Here is a 15,348-nt window from a genome sequence, read left to right as displayed (position 1 = left end):
GTACAAGCTTCAGATTTGGATACCAGGTACGAGTAAAAAAACCGTAAGATAAATGAGTTGCCTATTTTGAAAATTGAAGGGGCAAAATACGTTTTCTAAATCCAAGAGCCAAAATCTAATTTCGACTATGGGGGTCGTAGTACTTTGAAAAATGAACAAAATTTTCTATTATGACTTTTTTCCGAACTTGAAAATTGAAGGGGCTACAAATTATTTTTAATTTCAAAAAATCGCGATGTATAAAATGAATGCGGAAATGAATACTACCTACGTCAAAACATAAACAAATTTTGATACGATCATTTTTTTTCCTAATACTATAAAATTTAAGAAGTTTTTGAAGCTCGAAAATTGTAAATTTAATGAAATTTGTAGCAAATCGAAAATTATTTTTGAACCAAATAATCGTTGCTGTTTTTTTCGATTCAACACGTTTTTTCAGTTTCTTGTTTAAAAAGAAGTGGAATTTGAATATTATACTGTTTAAAACACATTTTTTAAATCGTAGTTTTAATCAAGAAAAAAACTGTTTAAAAAAAAACAAAAACACGTTTTTTTGCAATCCTGAGCAAACCACGAAGTGAGTTCTTCAAAGTCATAAAGAAATCCTCCGGGCAACTTTTTTCTTAAAGGGGGAGTCCTAAGGAACATTTCTAGATCACGTGTAAAAATTCCAAGTGCTAAAGTGCCTTTTTCGATTTTTGGTGGATTTTTGAAAATCAAATTCAGGCCAAAAATGAAGCTGAAATTTGGGATATACTCTATTTTCGACAAGCCAAATTGATTGGAAACTGTTTCAAACCGTTTTGAGCAGTTCTGGAGCCTCCAGCAGATTCTGGGAACTCGAAATTCTCACAAAATTTCATCAAATGGAATGGAATGCCGAAATTCATTTTGCAAACTAAATTCAATACGCTACGAAGTCGACTGCAGGTGGATTTCAAGTCGTTTTGGAGGCTACGCCTACAACGACTTTTTGAGAGGTCATGTGGTGTTTTTTGGAAAATTGAAATTTCCAAAAAGTAGCTGGAAGCTTCAAAATCATTTAAAACCATTTGAAACCACCATGTAGTCGACTTCATATCGTATTGAAATTAGTTTGCGAAGTAAATTTCAGCTTGTCAACTCCATTTTGGTAAAATGTAGCGGGAATTTCAAGTTTCAAAAATCTACTGGAGGCTCCAGTAATTTTCAAAAAGTCGCTGGAGGCTCCAAAATGATTTGAACCCACTTGAAGTCGTCTTCAGAGGATGTTAAAATTGGAGTACATATATAGTAAATTTCAGCTTTCCATCGCCATTTGATAAAATTTTGTGAAAATTTAAAGTTTCAAAAATTTGATGGAGGCTCCAGGAATTATCAAAAAGTCGTCGGAGGCTCCAAAACGACTTGAAATTCACCTGCAGTACTTCGTAGCGCATTGAAATTAGTTTGCAGAAATAAATTTCAGCTTTCCAACTCCATTTTGGTAAAATTTTTGTGGGAATTTCGAGTTTCAAAAATCTGCTGGAGGCTCCAGAACTGCTCAAAACGATTTGAAACAGTTTCCAATCGATTTGGCTTGTCGAAAATAGAGTATATCCCAAATTTCAGCTTTCTTGGTCAATTTGGTGAAATTTTGATTTTTTCCCTCATTTTTGCCTTTTTGTGCTAAATTTGATTTTCAAAAATTCACCAAAAGTCGAAAAAGGCACTTTAGCACTTAGAATTTTCAGACGTGATTTGGAAATGTTCCTTAGGACTTCCTCTTTAAGAAAAAAGTTTCCCCGGAGGATTGACCGGGGGGGGGGTGTACTTTATCCTTAAGTCTTCTTAAGTGAGCTCCCTGACCCCCGACTACAGGTTCTACTGCACTGTAACTGCATGAATTTTCAAGACTTTTGCGTAATTGGTCAAATTTTTTCATTTTCTACGAAAAAGGACCCTTGTAAAATTTTTGTAAATGTTAGAGTTTTCAAATTATAATAAAAAAGTGAAAAAATTCGCTCTCGCATGAAAATGGCGTACCAGCATACCCCTTTTCAAAGTTGGCACTGTAATGGCGGATATCCATACCCACACGAAGAACACGACTCGAAGAACGCAGTGATGCACCGCACCCAGCCCAAAAAACACAAACACTTCAACGACGCTAGCGCTCCCTACATTCCGAAACATTCACCACTACGTTACCTTTCACTCGGTCCTTCCTGGCTGCACTGTTCATATCATTAAATTTCTCAAAATTTCACATTCATTCTAATCAGTATGTTTTGTTTTGACTCTCGGTTTGTAAATATGATGTTATTTGACGGAATTGTCAATCAAATTGCAAATTATTCGGTTATGATCGAAGAAAATATTTAACGAATGTGTTGGCTTTTTCGCGCGTTACAGTGATTTCGATATGTGGTGCTCGGGTGTATCGTTGTTCTGAAAAATCGTTCGTGCATCGTAGTCGTCTTAGCCAGCCCACAAAAAAGAAACCATGCCAGCGTTAATTGGAGTCAATGAATTTGTGGACGAGACCCGAGATGATTACAATTCACCTACAACATCGACATTCGTATCGCGAATGACACAATGTCGAAATACAATCACAACTTTGGAAGAGGTTAATAATTTTACGTTTGCATCTTTATAGAGTATATATAGTAATGGTACACTCTCTTTACATCGTATTCGTAGGTGTGTTCATTACAAAAACCCATTGCACAGATTAGCAATTCGGATTCGGAATAATTTTAACCGTAAATTCGAGTACTTTATCAATGAACGTAGTCCTGATTCGGAGTTGGAAAAGTATTCGTAGTAAATTGCATTGTTCTAAAAACCGAAGGTGGTTTGTTTACAGCGGCGTCTTCGGTGGCAGCGGCATACTTATTGTTTTACGGAATTTTTTTCGGCTACATTCCTCGTCGCTTTTACGTAATAATTGCTACATTTATATGGCTAAAAGACGAGCTCGTGAGAACAATTACAACGGTTTTCGTACAATTCAGCATTTTATAATTATGCAATCTGGTCGTAAACACCGTCTGCGTTTCGTATTCATTCCTATACGGTTGTTTTATAAAAGAATCAAATTAATGTTTCCTGTGTACGTTTAAATGTTCAATTTCAATGGCAAGGTCGCGATGTAGAATTATTTTCCAAAAATGACACAGATGTGTTACTCGGTTGAATGGAAATTCGAGATCTTTATCCATCGTACGGTGTACGTTTTGAAAAGATGATGTACATTTAATTGAATCAAATCTCGTATTTTATCACCGGTTCCGTTTCCGTTTCTGGGTTACCTTTCACCCTGTTTCCTGTTTTTTTAATTTTACCCTCGCTCGGTTTCTTCGAATTTGATTGAATTAGTATTAATTTTGTGGTGTGTTTTTCGTGTTACAGACTTTGGATTTCGATCGAGATGCTTTGACCAAGATGAGGAAAGCTATCAAAGCTATACACAATTCCGGAAATTGTAAGTAACGTTGGAATTTTCGAGAAAATAGTATACGAGTTCGATGAACTAAATTCGAGTCTATATTTTCAATTTGTTTGATAATTTAATCGATATTTTGCCATATTTACGATCAACTAGTCGTCGTATTATCGTAATTGTTACAAAAAGCTACGAGAAAACCGAACCAACTTGGTGAAAATTGCGATATATTTTCACTCAGCATGCTGCAATCATTTCGAATACGTCACGGAATTATTTTCATTTCATATTTTGCTAATTGTGAGAGCTTGAGTCATATGGAAAAAACGACAACTTGTTAAATGATTTAGTTTAAACATGTAGCTCGAATGTTGCTTTGGTTTTAAGTTCATTTTCAACAATCACGTGTCGTTGACTATACGAGTCAACGTTGCCAAGTCACTTGTAGTACTAATTATTTGTATAAGTACACGAAGATGTAAATTTTCACGCTCTTTTATTATTCTAAAGTAATTAAAAATGATATTTGAACGCTAAATCAGCATATTAGGTGTAAAAAATTGGTACGTTTGGGTGTATTTTAGAATTTATTTACGTGTGTATGGTTTGGTTATAATACGACCCCGACCTCGTATATTTTTTTCCTTCTTTTCTCAGCGTAAATCATCATTGATCTTTATTATACGTACGAGAAGATTATTAACGAGTACCATTGTGAAACTCGATTTGTAAATTGGCACGTAAAAAAAACACCAACCACACACACACACAGTGTTGTTATAATAAGAGTATTATGTGTTGTGTGTTTTGCAAGAAGCTTCCTAAAGTAGTATGGGAAATGACCAAAATCGTAGAAATTATTGTAAAATTGCAAGCACGGCGTTATTTTTGAAAACTACAGCGGAATACGTAATTCGTTGTTTATATAATTTATACGAGTACTCGGTGTGATGTTTTTTTTTCTGTGTATTATTTTGTATATGTGTGACGTCATCGTTAAAGCCGATTTGTTGAATTTTACAGCACGTATACGAGGGCGATTCACGATTCGATGATATCTGAATAGCTCGATAGTGATTTTATTCGAATTATTTGGCATAATTTAGTGCTGTAGTTAGTACATATTTTGAAACCTTGAAAATGATTATGAAGATGTGATTTCGATGAGGGAATCTTTTGAACTGGCTTACTCCGATTTGAACGAGACTGAGGTAGATGGAAGGTGGAAAGAGCTTGTCCTGAGACCTTTGGTAACCGAAATTTTAGGTGCTGAAGTTTGGATTTGGATTTTTGGCGAATTTTTGAAAATTGAGAAGGTTAAAAAAAATCTGTTTTGAGGTGATTTTTGAACTTTTTCGTGAAATTGAAACTTTTTTGAGCAAAGTGAATCAATGGAAATAACTGCTTCGATTCGACAACTACATATGCTGGGTTTGAACAATCTGGAGCCTCCAACGATTTTTTTCAAATTTCTCCAGGAATTTCAAATCGTTTGGGAGTGGGCAAAAATGAACTTCAGAACCGAAAATTTTTGAAAACAATCGCAATTTGACTTTTTTGGGAACCACATCGGCCTGTATGACTGTCGAGAGTATGCCCAATGAGCACCGATCAAAGTTAAAGGTTTCAAAGTTCATTTTTGGCAATTCTAGAGAAATTTGGAAACACACTGGAGGCTCTAAAATGACAAGGCCAGTTACTAAAAGTAACTTTTGATAACTTTTTCAACGTTTTAATTGGTTACTGAAGTTATTTTTTTTTTGTTGCAAATTTTTACAAAACTCTGCTTTTTGCTAGAATTGTCAAAGTCACGCTTTCAGCCAAAAATACCAAAAAATCTCACATTATTATTGTCAAAATTGCCAACCAGTCTCATTTCTTGCTAAAAATTGTTGCTTTTTTCAAAAAATTCTCAAAATTCTGAATTTTTTATAAAAATTTCCCAAAAATCTCACTTTTTTGCGAAGAGACTCCAAAAAATTTTCATTTTGTAGCTGAAATTTTATGAAAAATCTCTCGCTTTTTCGACGAAGACTACGAAAAGCAAACATTTTTTTCGAATAATAGGCAAAAATCGTATTTTTTGCTAAAATTGTCATTACTGCTTTTCGTAAAAAATTGTGTAAAATTCTCACTTTTCAAAAATTTACAAAAATCAAAATTACTAAAAAAAAGTTTTTAAAAAACTCCAAAAAAATCTCGTTGTTTTCCAAAAATGTACTAAAGTCTTTTTTTGCCAAAAATTGTCCAAAAGTCAACTTTTTGGTATGTGAACAGTGTCGTCTCGCGTTTTACCTGAAGTTTCTTAAAACAGACCCAAACTGTCAATTAGCCTTTTTTTTCGGAAATAATTGCGAAGCAGTATAATTTTTTTGTCAATAGTGTTTTCACTTCCTGTAGAAATTGTCAAATTTTTTCTAGTTGACCTAAATTCTCACTTTTTAGCTAAAATGCTGAAAAATTTCGCATTTTTTCTAGAAGTTTGCCCAAAAGTCTCGCTTTTCACCAGAAATTGTCAAAAAGTATCACTTTATGGTCAATATAATTCCCAAAAAGTCTTGCTTTCTGCTAAAAATTTTTTTCAATTTTTATCTCAAATTTGTGTATGAAAAATCAACTAATAAAGGAAGTATCCCAACCAGCATAAAAAATTTTGAACCTAGATACAGGGGATTCAGAAGAGGCCCCAAAATACAACACCAGCAAAGTTTTATGTGCTGAAATTTATTTTTCAATTTTTAGCGAATTTTATAAAATTCAAATTTGGCCCATTTCTTATGAAAAAAATCAAAATGTTATCAAATTGACTTGTCGTCCTATGCAAAAAATTCCAGAAGTCTCACTTTTTTCCCAGAAATTGCCCAAAAAGCGCTTCCTTTTGTTGGAATTGTCAGTGTCTCTCTTTCTACCAAAAAACTCTTTTTTTTTCAGAAATTGTCCAAAAAGCACTGCCTTTTGTTGGAATTGTCAGTGTCTCTCTTTTTACCAAAAACCTTTTTTTTTTTGCCAGCAACGGCGAAAATTCTCATTTGTTGCTATAAAATTGTCGAAAAGTGGTGCTTTTTCATCAAAACGTTTGAAAATAATTTTTAAAAATCCGCCAAAAATCCAAAAATGAACTTTAGCATTTGAAATTTAGGGTACAAGGATTTCAAGACTGGATCTTTCAATCTAGCTCGGTTTCGTTTAAACCGAAAAGTGTCAGCTCAAAGATTTCCTTGTTAGATATTATTTTTAAAGGGTATCAAATTCTAAACGATGGAAGTGAATTGTTGAAAGGTCAGGAAATTGATTTGGTATTCAGGGTTACTCAAAATTGTTCTTTTCAAGGAACTTCACACCATTTAAGATCATAATTATGTATTATTGAGTTCAAGTTGTTGTTGTTTTTTATATGAGTACTTTACTTACTGATATGTTTTTATGGTCAGTTAGGATATAATTTGGATGCTCTGGGGTGAAAATTTTTGAGCCACTAAATTGTAGTCACCCCCATGATTTCAAAAAATAAATACATAAAATTACATTGGTCAACATTTCATTTTGGACCTAATGTTTTGAAATATTATTGAAAAAAAGTTGAACTGGGCTCTGTTTTGTCGATTGTCTTTTCTATTCAGTTTTGTTTCATGTTTTTTTACCCAATTATTGTCTCAATATTTTGATATCTACTTTTTTAATGAGCGACAAAAACAGTAGCTCTAAATTCTGATGGTCCATTTTTTTAATGCAAAAAAATAATTGGGTTGGTGTAATTTCATGAAATACAATCTTTCTAATCGAAATTTCGCAGGCGTTTTGATCTCCACTTTGATTTTGAGACATCAAAATGAAAAATTTATTTTTTGCACTCATTCTTGAAGGGGCACCCCGCAAGAGTTGGAATAATTGAAATATTACCAGAAGACCTGGAAAAAAAGGATTCACTCCTCTGACAAAAATTGTAGAAAAGCAACATTTTTTGCCCCTAATTGTCAAAAAGTCCCGTTTTCTGCTAAATTCTAAAAATTTTTGCTTCTTGAAATAAATTCTGGCTTTTTAGAAAAATTGCTGAAAAATCGCACCCCCCCCCCCCCCACCAAAAAAGTACACAAAAGTCTCGTTTTTTTTGTGTTTTTTTTTTACAAAAACATGAGGTTGAACAGTTTTCCTTCCTCGACCAAAATTGCAAAAAAATGTCATCTTTTGCCAATAATTAATAAAAAGTCCTGCTTTTTGTTAAAATTGTCAAAGTTTTGCTGTTTTTTGACAATTCTCACTTTTTCAGCATAATTGCTTACTTTTTTTTTGTCAAAAATCGCTTTTATTTGCTTATTACTCGTAATTCCCGAAAAGTCTTGTTTTTTTCGAAAACTTGCCCAGGTGCTGCTTCTACTGGGGAATTCTCGCGTTTTCTAAAATTGACAAAAATTTCAACTTTCTAGCAAAATGTCCAAAAGTTGTCGTTTTTTTTTTTGCAAATAATTCCAGTCTTACTTTTTTTGAAAAAATTATCCAAAAATCTCGCTTTTTGACGAAAAATGCAAGAAAGTATCATTTTTTGTGAATAATTGACAAAGTGGCTTGTTTTTGTGAAAGTTTTGCTTTTTGGCAAAGTTTTGGTAAATTTGTTTCCAGACAGTCCCACTTTTTTCCAAAAATTTTTCTATAATGTCTCGGTTTTTTTTTTTTGACAGAAATTGCCAAAAAATCCTCCTTTTTGCTAAAGTTGTCAAAATCTCGTTCTTTGCCAAAAAGTGGTTCATGTTCTGTTTTTTTATAGTCTTTTTTCTATATTAAAATGTTTTGCTTTTTGCTTTGCTCTCGTTTTGTCACTTTTTTGGTTAATTTTTGGGTTACTTTTTCAAGCTTTTTCGGTTACTGAAATTAATTTTTTTTTGAAAAAATTGAGTACGAGCGCTGTAATCGAATCAAGAACCAATAATTGAAATTTATTACCAATCCTGCGTTGCCAATACTCCAAATGGTATTAAAAATTGATGTCCTTAATATTATTTATTGTAGAAAGTGCAGACATTTAATAAAAGAATCGTGAATTTTGTTAGTAATGAATGCTGTGGCTGAAAAGCAGTTTTTGAAACGAGAACTATACTCACGTTTCTCATTGTTTGTTTTTTTTTGGGGGGGGGGGAGGAGGGAGGCTCACAATTTTGAAAAAAAATCTTTTGGATCGAGTTCTCGTAGTATCTAAATGTTGGGTATTGATTGGTGGATTCCATTTTGACCATTAGATTCATCTCCTCTTCTCTAGGTTTTTCGGTTCGTATTCGAAAGAAATCAATTTTTCAATAAAATGCAACGTTGCCAATTATCATTTTCGTTCACGAATTCACTATGTAAATTAATCAATTTCTTTATGCCTCCACAATCTCACAAACTCAGGTTTCAATTATTTTTTTCTAGCTGAACTATTCATAGAGATGAGCCGATAGGTGGCAATTCAGCTGCTCAATTACAAAGTTCAAAAGTTCTGTGGTTTTTAGTGGTTTTCAAAATGGGAATTTTCAATGTTGACTTTGTTAGAGAATAAAAGTCAGAAAATTTGATCGAGCAACTGAAATACTGTAGGTACCTACCTACCTACCTACCTACCTGGGTTTTTCTTGTCGAATTTTCAATTTTCTATAAGCTCGAGGTACATGCTCAATTGGGGTCCATTTTTTTTTTTTTTTTTGAAAAATTGCAATATTGAAGTCGCAGAAATTATTTTTGTGGGTCGTTTTTTGAGCAGATTTCAATTTTTTTATCATTTTCTAGCCTTTACTTTCTCCATTACAAATAGTAACCCAAAACGTTATTTTAAAATCGGAATTTTTCAAAAAAAAAAAAAATGTCTAAAAAAGTCGTAAAATTTGAAAGTGAGTCTCAAAATGATGAACAAATTAAATTTTTCTAATATGATTTAAAAAGACAAGTTTTTCATTATGCTGCTTGTCAATTACATTTTTTGTTATTCTGCTTAATTTTATCCCAAAAGTTATTCCCTCTCCTCCTCCTCATCCGCTCTCAATTTTTTTTTGCAAAGTTAACTTGAGAATCCTTATTTTGAATGTTCTAAAAACTTGTAAACCCTCTGGATTTTTTTATTGGGAGCCAGGGATTTATGTAGTGAAATGTTGTATGAATTTTTAAAATTCTTAGATAATTGTTCGAACCCAAAATTTCAGCTCAAGAAGGTACCTTCCCTTTCAATTGAATATGGTAGAATCCAATACCTAAATTTTTCAATGAAACATCTCAAATTCCTCTTATAATGATGAACTTTTCGTTTCTCTCGATAAAAATAAAGTATCTCCGTATTACGTATAGATAATTTTATTATAAATTTCGAATTTACTTCGTGACGTGCTAAAAGCCTTACAAAATCCGTATTTCACTCGATATCGAACCAGCTGCTGCGAAATACGAATTTCTCAGCTCGTTAAATTTCAAGTGCGAGAAAATTTTTCAACTTGGCATTTTTCTACACAGCCAGATTATTCGAATCGAGCCAATTAAAAGTACACGGTTGAATTTTCTTTCGTCGAAAATTTTTCTCCTTTTTGGTTCTAATTATTAAAGTCTCAAACATCTCGATTTAGCAACTCGAACGTCAAAGTTTATTTTACATATTTTTTTCTCTGCAAAATTATAGTCGAAATGCGACCAAATTATAGGTACGAATATTAGCTAGCTTTTCGACGACGTTGGCGACAACTTATTGAAAATATACGAGTACAACACGCGAATACACGCTGAAGACTTTACGATTACGAGGTAGCTGCGTGGTTTTAATTAACGATATTAGCAGCTCGTTCGTATATACATTTTAAGTACCTATACGTACTCGTATTATACTCGAAGAAGGTGGAATATTATTGTGTACAGTTTCGGCTAACACACTGTTTATGGTGCCGAGTTATATACGCTCGTGAACGAGTAATTCACGCGATTTTAAACACGAATTATTTTTTTGTTACTGTCTGGTTACGCGACTTGGTCACGTGTATATTGTTGCTATAGAGAACTATTTAATTAAGAGATCTTTTTTCACTGCTTTTTACAATTTTCATAATATAATTGTAAGAAACTCGACTCGCGTATATTATTTAATTTTACGCTAATATGATTACACGCGTCAGAGGAGAAAACGGTTTCAACTTGGAGATGCGTACTCGACTATACTCGTACTTATAAGATTTCCAGCTCGTAATCGGCGTCGCAATATTATTACGACTTTTAATTTTATTCCGTCTGTTTTGATTTATTACATGCAGCTCATACGGATAACGAAGTGTATTTCTCGAGAGCTCTGGAAAGGCTTGGAGGCAATGCAATGCACCGAGATCAAGAACCCGATATTGGAGCTGCCTTCCTTAAGTTCGCCGTCGTCACGAAGGAGTTGTCAGCTTTGATGAAGACTTTGGTACGTTGATATTGATATTGTACTGTATTTTGATGTCGATACGTCGATTGGTTTTGGATGTTGAGGATGTTGGAATGGATGGAGGGAGAAGGGGGGGGGGGGGTTGAATGCCTCGAAATTTTTCAAAATCAGCACATATTTATATTTCATCCTTTATTTGTTGAACATATTGATTCCGCATTGACTTTTTTGGCACTAAAATTAGAGGTTATTGATGGGATGGGGGGGGGGGGGGGTCGTGTGCCCCAAAATTTTGAAAACTACAAAAATTCGTCTTATTTTTGAATCTTTTATACTTAAGTATGCTCATTTGAAGCATGAGAGACTTGCAATAAGCTCGGGAGAAGGGTTTAAAAGTTCGTAATTTTTTTTCAATATTTTTGTGCGACATAATTTTTTTGAAGCTGGAAAATGTGGTGTTTGAAAGAAAAAATGAAGTGCTATTTTTCCTAATTTTGAGACTTCATAACTTCTTCCCCACTAAATGTAACTGATGTCTGTAGATTGTTCATTTTTAATTTGCAGAAAATGTTTGAAAAATGTTGATCCTCCCCCCTTCTCTTATTTATGCTATTTTTCGTGTAGTTGACGTTTGAAGAAAGGTCCGAAAAATTTGAAAAGTTGATTCGGAAAACCATGAAAAATGAAGGAAAAATCATTTCTATGAAAGATTGAACACCCTGTTAAAGTTTTTACACCAATAAAAAATCTTTTTATTTTGTTACTGTTGGTTAAATTTTGAAATTTATGTTTATGAATTTTAGAAAAAATTTGTAAACGTCAAGAAAATGAAAGTAACGTTGACTGAATTTTCCAAAATTGCTTAAATACTTACTGCAAAAAATTGTAGATGAGATGATTAAAAAATTTTTAATACAAAAATAATTTCAAATGTTATTTATAAAGTTCTGCAAAAAGGGTGTAAAACTGCCTATAAAATGGAGTGAAAGTATTCAAAATGGGACAAAAATTATGAAAATACCTGGAAAATGCTCAAAGCATCACAAAATGGTTTGAAATAAGGTAGAAATTACGAAAATATCATACAAAGTGCTCAAAATTTCAAAAAATTGTCTGAAAATTCATGTAAGTTGTTCAAAATAACACAGAAACTGCTCTTTCAACATAATCCAAGATTTTTAAAATTGAATAAATATTGTTGAAACATTTTAAAACTGATTGAAAGTTTCAATATTTGAAAATTCAAAATCCATTTCTAAAATCAATTTTAATCAATTTTCAATAAATTTGAACCATTTTTAGACAATTTCATGTGATTTTTTTTGTATATATTTTGAGTGTTTTTCATTGTATTTATTTTCAATTATTTGTACTTTCACAGTTTTCACATTATTTTGAACAATTTTTGTGATGTTTTGAGAACTTTTATGTCAATTTATCAACTCAACTTGATTTTTACAAAATTTTACATAATTTTGCATTTTTCTCTTTTTTTTTTTTGCAACTTTGATGTCATTTTTTTAACGGTTTTTGCATTATTTTTATTATTTTTTTTGGTTTTTGGAAAATTTTTTATAGTATTTTTATGATTTTATGAAATTTTAAACCATCTTTATTTAATTTCTTCTATGTACTTTACTTCGTTTTTACAAAATTTCACCTTTTTTTTTGTTTCAATTTTCAAATCGTTTTTTATCTTTATTGCATTATTATGATTTTTGAACAATTTTTGCGGTGTTTTGAGGGCTTTTCATGATATATTCACGATTTTTATCATTTCAAACTTGTTTTGTACCATTTTGGAAATTTTTTTCTTTATTTTTTCAAAGGTCATTTTTATGGTATTTTCTCGACTTATATTTTTAAGATTATTATGTCATTTAAAGATTTTTTTGTCAGTGTTTTGAGCATTTTTTATAATTTTTTCATGATTTTCATTTTTTTAAAACAATTTTTAATCCAAATTTCACGTTATTTTACTAAATTTTATTATAATTTTTGCAACTTTTAAGTTATTTTGATAATTTTTTGTACCGTTTTTGAGACTTTTTATTATATTTCAATGATTTTCATAAAACTTTAAGCTATTTCAAGTTATTTCATCAATTCTTACCTTATTTTTATAAAATTATACGTCATTTTCTCAATTTATACGTGACTTTGATCATTTTTGCATCGTTTTGAATAGTTTTTGTGATGTTTTGAGGACATTTTCATAACATTTTGTTTATTTAAAATTGTTTCTGTGTCATTTTATGAATTTTTATTTCATTTTAACTGAATAATAGTCATTTTTTTGAAATTTTTAAGTCAATTTGGTCGTTTTTGCATTACTTTTAAGTAATTTTATTTTTGTAACGTTTTGGAGCGTTTTTTTTCTTCAAATTTTCATTGTTTTTATCATTTATTTTGAACCCATGTTTTTGAGTCATGATTTTCAAATTTTCTGCACCAATTTCAATATTTTCAAAGATTCATGGATTCAGCATCCTCCCCCCTCCCCCCGTTTCCCGGTCTGTTTTGGACATTTTTACCCACCCCCCCCCCATACTGATTTTTTTCATTCTAAATGCTTTATTTTTACAATTTTTGGGTATGTTGAAATAATTGTGTACATGTTTTTTAATATTGTTTTCTCAAATGAACCTCAGCCTAAAAATTATTTAATTTTTTTGAAAAAAATTTCCAATTACAGATGCAGAACATCAACAACATTGTAATGTTCCCGTTGGACAGCCTGCTAAAAGGGGACCTTCGCGGTGTACGAGGCGAACTAAAACGACCCTTCGATAAAGCGTGCAAAGATTACGACACCAAATACGCGAAAATCGAAAAAGAAAAGAAACAACAAGCCAAAGAAGCCGGATTATTCAGGACAGAGGTATCATCAGCCGAGGTCGCCGAAGATATGGAAAAGGAAAGACGCCTGTTTCAGCTGCAAATGTGCGAGGTACGTGAGAAAAATCTATATTTTGAAATTTCGTTAAATCCTTTCAATCTGCGTTGATTTTGAAAAAAAAACGAGTGATTGGGGTTTTATAGAAAAGAGAGGCAGAGGGGGGGGGGGGATTGATGAAAGCTCGAAATACCTGATGATGTCGTGTGACATATCGTTTGTTTGGGTTTTGAGGTCGTTGAGTCCGAATATGGAGTTGGTTTTTGGTTTCAACCCTTCCCACCCCTACCTCAGGCACCCTAGTGTGTGGTCCAATGATGAGAAATGACTAATAATGTCATGTGACGTATCGTTTGTTTGGTTTTTAGAGTCATTAAGTCCGAATATGAAGTTGGTTTTTTGTTTCGACCCTCCCAACCCCCGTCATAGACACCCTTATTTAGTCCAAAGATGTAAAAAAATCATTAATGTCGTGTGACATATCGTTTGTTTAGTTTTTGAGGCCATTGAGTCCGAATATGAAGTTGGTTTTTTGTTTCGACCCTACCAACCCCTGTTACAGCTACCCTAATTTTGTCCATTGATGAGAATATGACTAATAATGTCGTGTGACATATCGTTTGTTTAGTTTTTAGAGTCATTAAGTCCGAATATGAATTTAGTTTTTTGTTTCAACCCTCCCAACCCCCGTCACAGCCACCCTTATTTGATCCAGAGATATAAAAAATTAATGATGTTGTGTAACATATCGTTTGTTAAGGGTTTTGGGTCATTGAGTCCGAATATGAAGTTAGTTTTTCGTTTCAACCCTCCCAACCCCCGCCTCAGCTACCCTAATTCGGTCCAAACGATAATAAAAATGAATAATGTCGTGTGACATATCGTTTGTTAGGTTTTTGGGGTCACTGAGGCGGAATATCGGCTTGATTTTGTGTTTTGACCCTCCCAACCACCACCGCAGCCCCCCTCTCATCAAAATCTTGACTGGTGCAGTATTTTTGAGTGCTCTTTCGGTCTAGCTTTGTTTGTAGCAAGAATTTTTCTGTCGATTTCTGTCTGTGCAAGACCTTATTGAATTTCTCAAATACGCAACCGGTCCCAATAGTACATCCTGTCGAACCAAAAACTATTTTAGTCTCTTTCGATTCTCCAGTATAGGAACATTTGCGTACACTTTCAATACAACCAACATCGAATAGTAAATTTACACTTGCAAAGATACCATCTCGTATCGTATATGTAAATCGTTAGCTGTGTGGCACTGCAAGTACGTATATGCGTATGCATTGTGCCCTATTAACCCGCGTGCTAACCGCGATACTCGATCGCTCGAGGCTCGTTCCACGACGAAGCTCGTCAGCTGTGTAAATCACTCGTCGTCATTCAGCTCTGGCATGGGCTCGGGGACCGGCGCTATCGCTTTCATTTCGTTTCGTTCGTTCATAAATCGACTGTAAGAAGGAAGACGCAGCAGGCCTTAAAAAAAAGACGAATACGAAATTAACAGCTTACGCGCGCGATACAATCGCACGCTCCAGTAAATCGTGAACCGAACGAACGTCATCTTCGTCAGTGGAAAACAAATTTCCAATTCCAGCCCAAATATGCGTGTATATTTGGGCTGCTGGTTAATTACCACGAGTCGTGGTCGGTGCAACGGCATCGGCACGACGA

At 33.1% G+C, this 15,348-nt stretch overlaps 1 protein-coding gene across 1 annotated transcript in view; it reads left to right on the top strand.

Annotated features, from left to right (window-relative positions):
- The first annotated feature begins 2,232 nt into the window (after positions 1 to 2,232).
- The window catches only part of Asap (ArfGAP domain of ASAP), a 32,765-nt gene continuing 19,649 nt past the window's right edge, over positions 2,233 to 15,348 (top strand). The window contains exons 1-4 of the mRNA XM_065368904.1: positions 2,233 to 2,593; positions 3,379 to 3,451; positions 10,669 to 10,817; positions 13,474 to 13,728. Of these exons, the coding sequence (XP_065224976.1) occupies positions 2,468 to 2,593; positions 3,379 to 3,451; positions 10,669 to 10,817; positions 13,474 to 13,728 (603 nt within the window). The 5' untranslated portion in view covers positions 2,233 to 2,467. The remainder of the gene's footprint in view (positions 2,594 to 3,378; positions 3,452 to 10,668; positions 10,818 to 13,473; positions 13,729 to 15,348) is intronic.

Source organism: Planococcus citri, chromosome 5 (genome assembly GCF_950023065.1).
Source record: "Planococcus citri chromosome 5, ihPlaCitr1.1, whole genome shotgun sequence".
In the NCBI taxonomy this organism is placed as follows: Eukaryota; Metazoa; Arthropoda; class Insecta; order Hemiptera; family Pseudococcidae; genus Planococcus; species Planococcus citri.
This window is presented reverse-complemented; position numbering and strand designations above follow the sequence as displayed.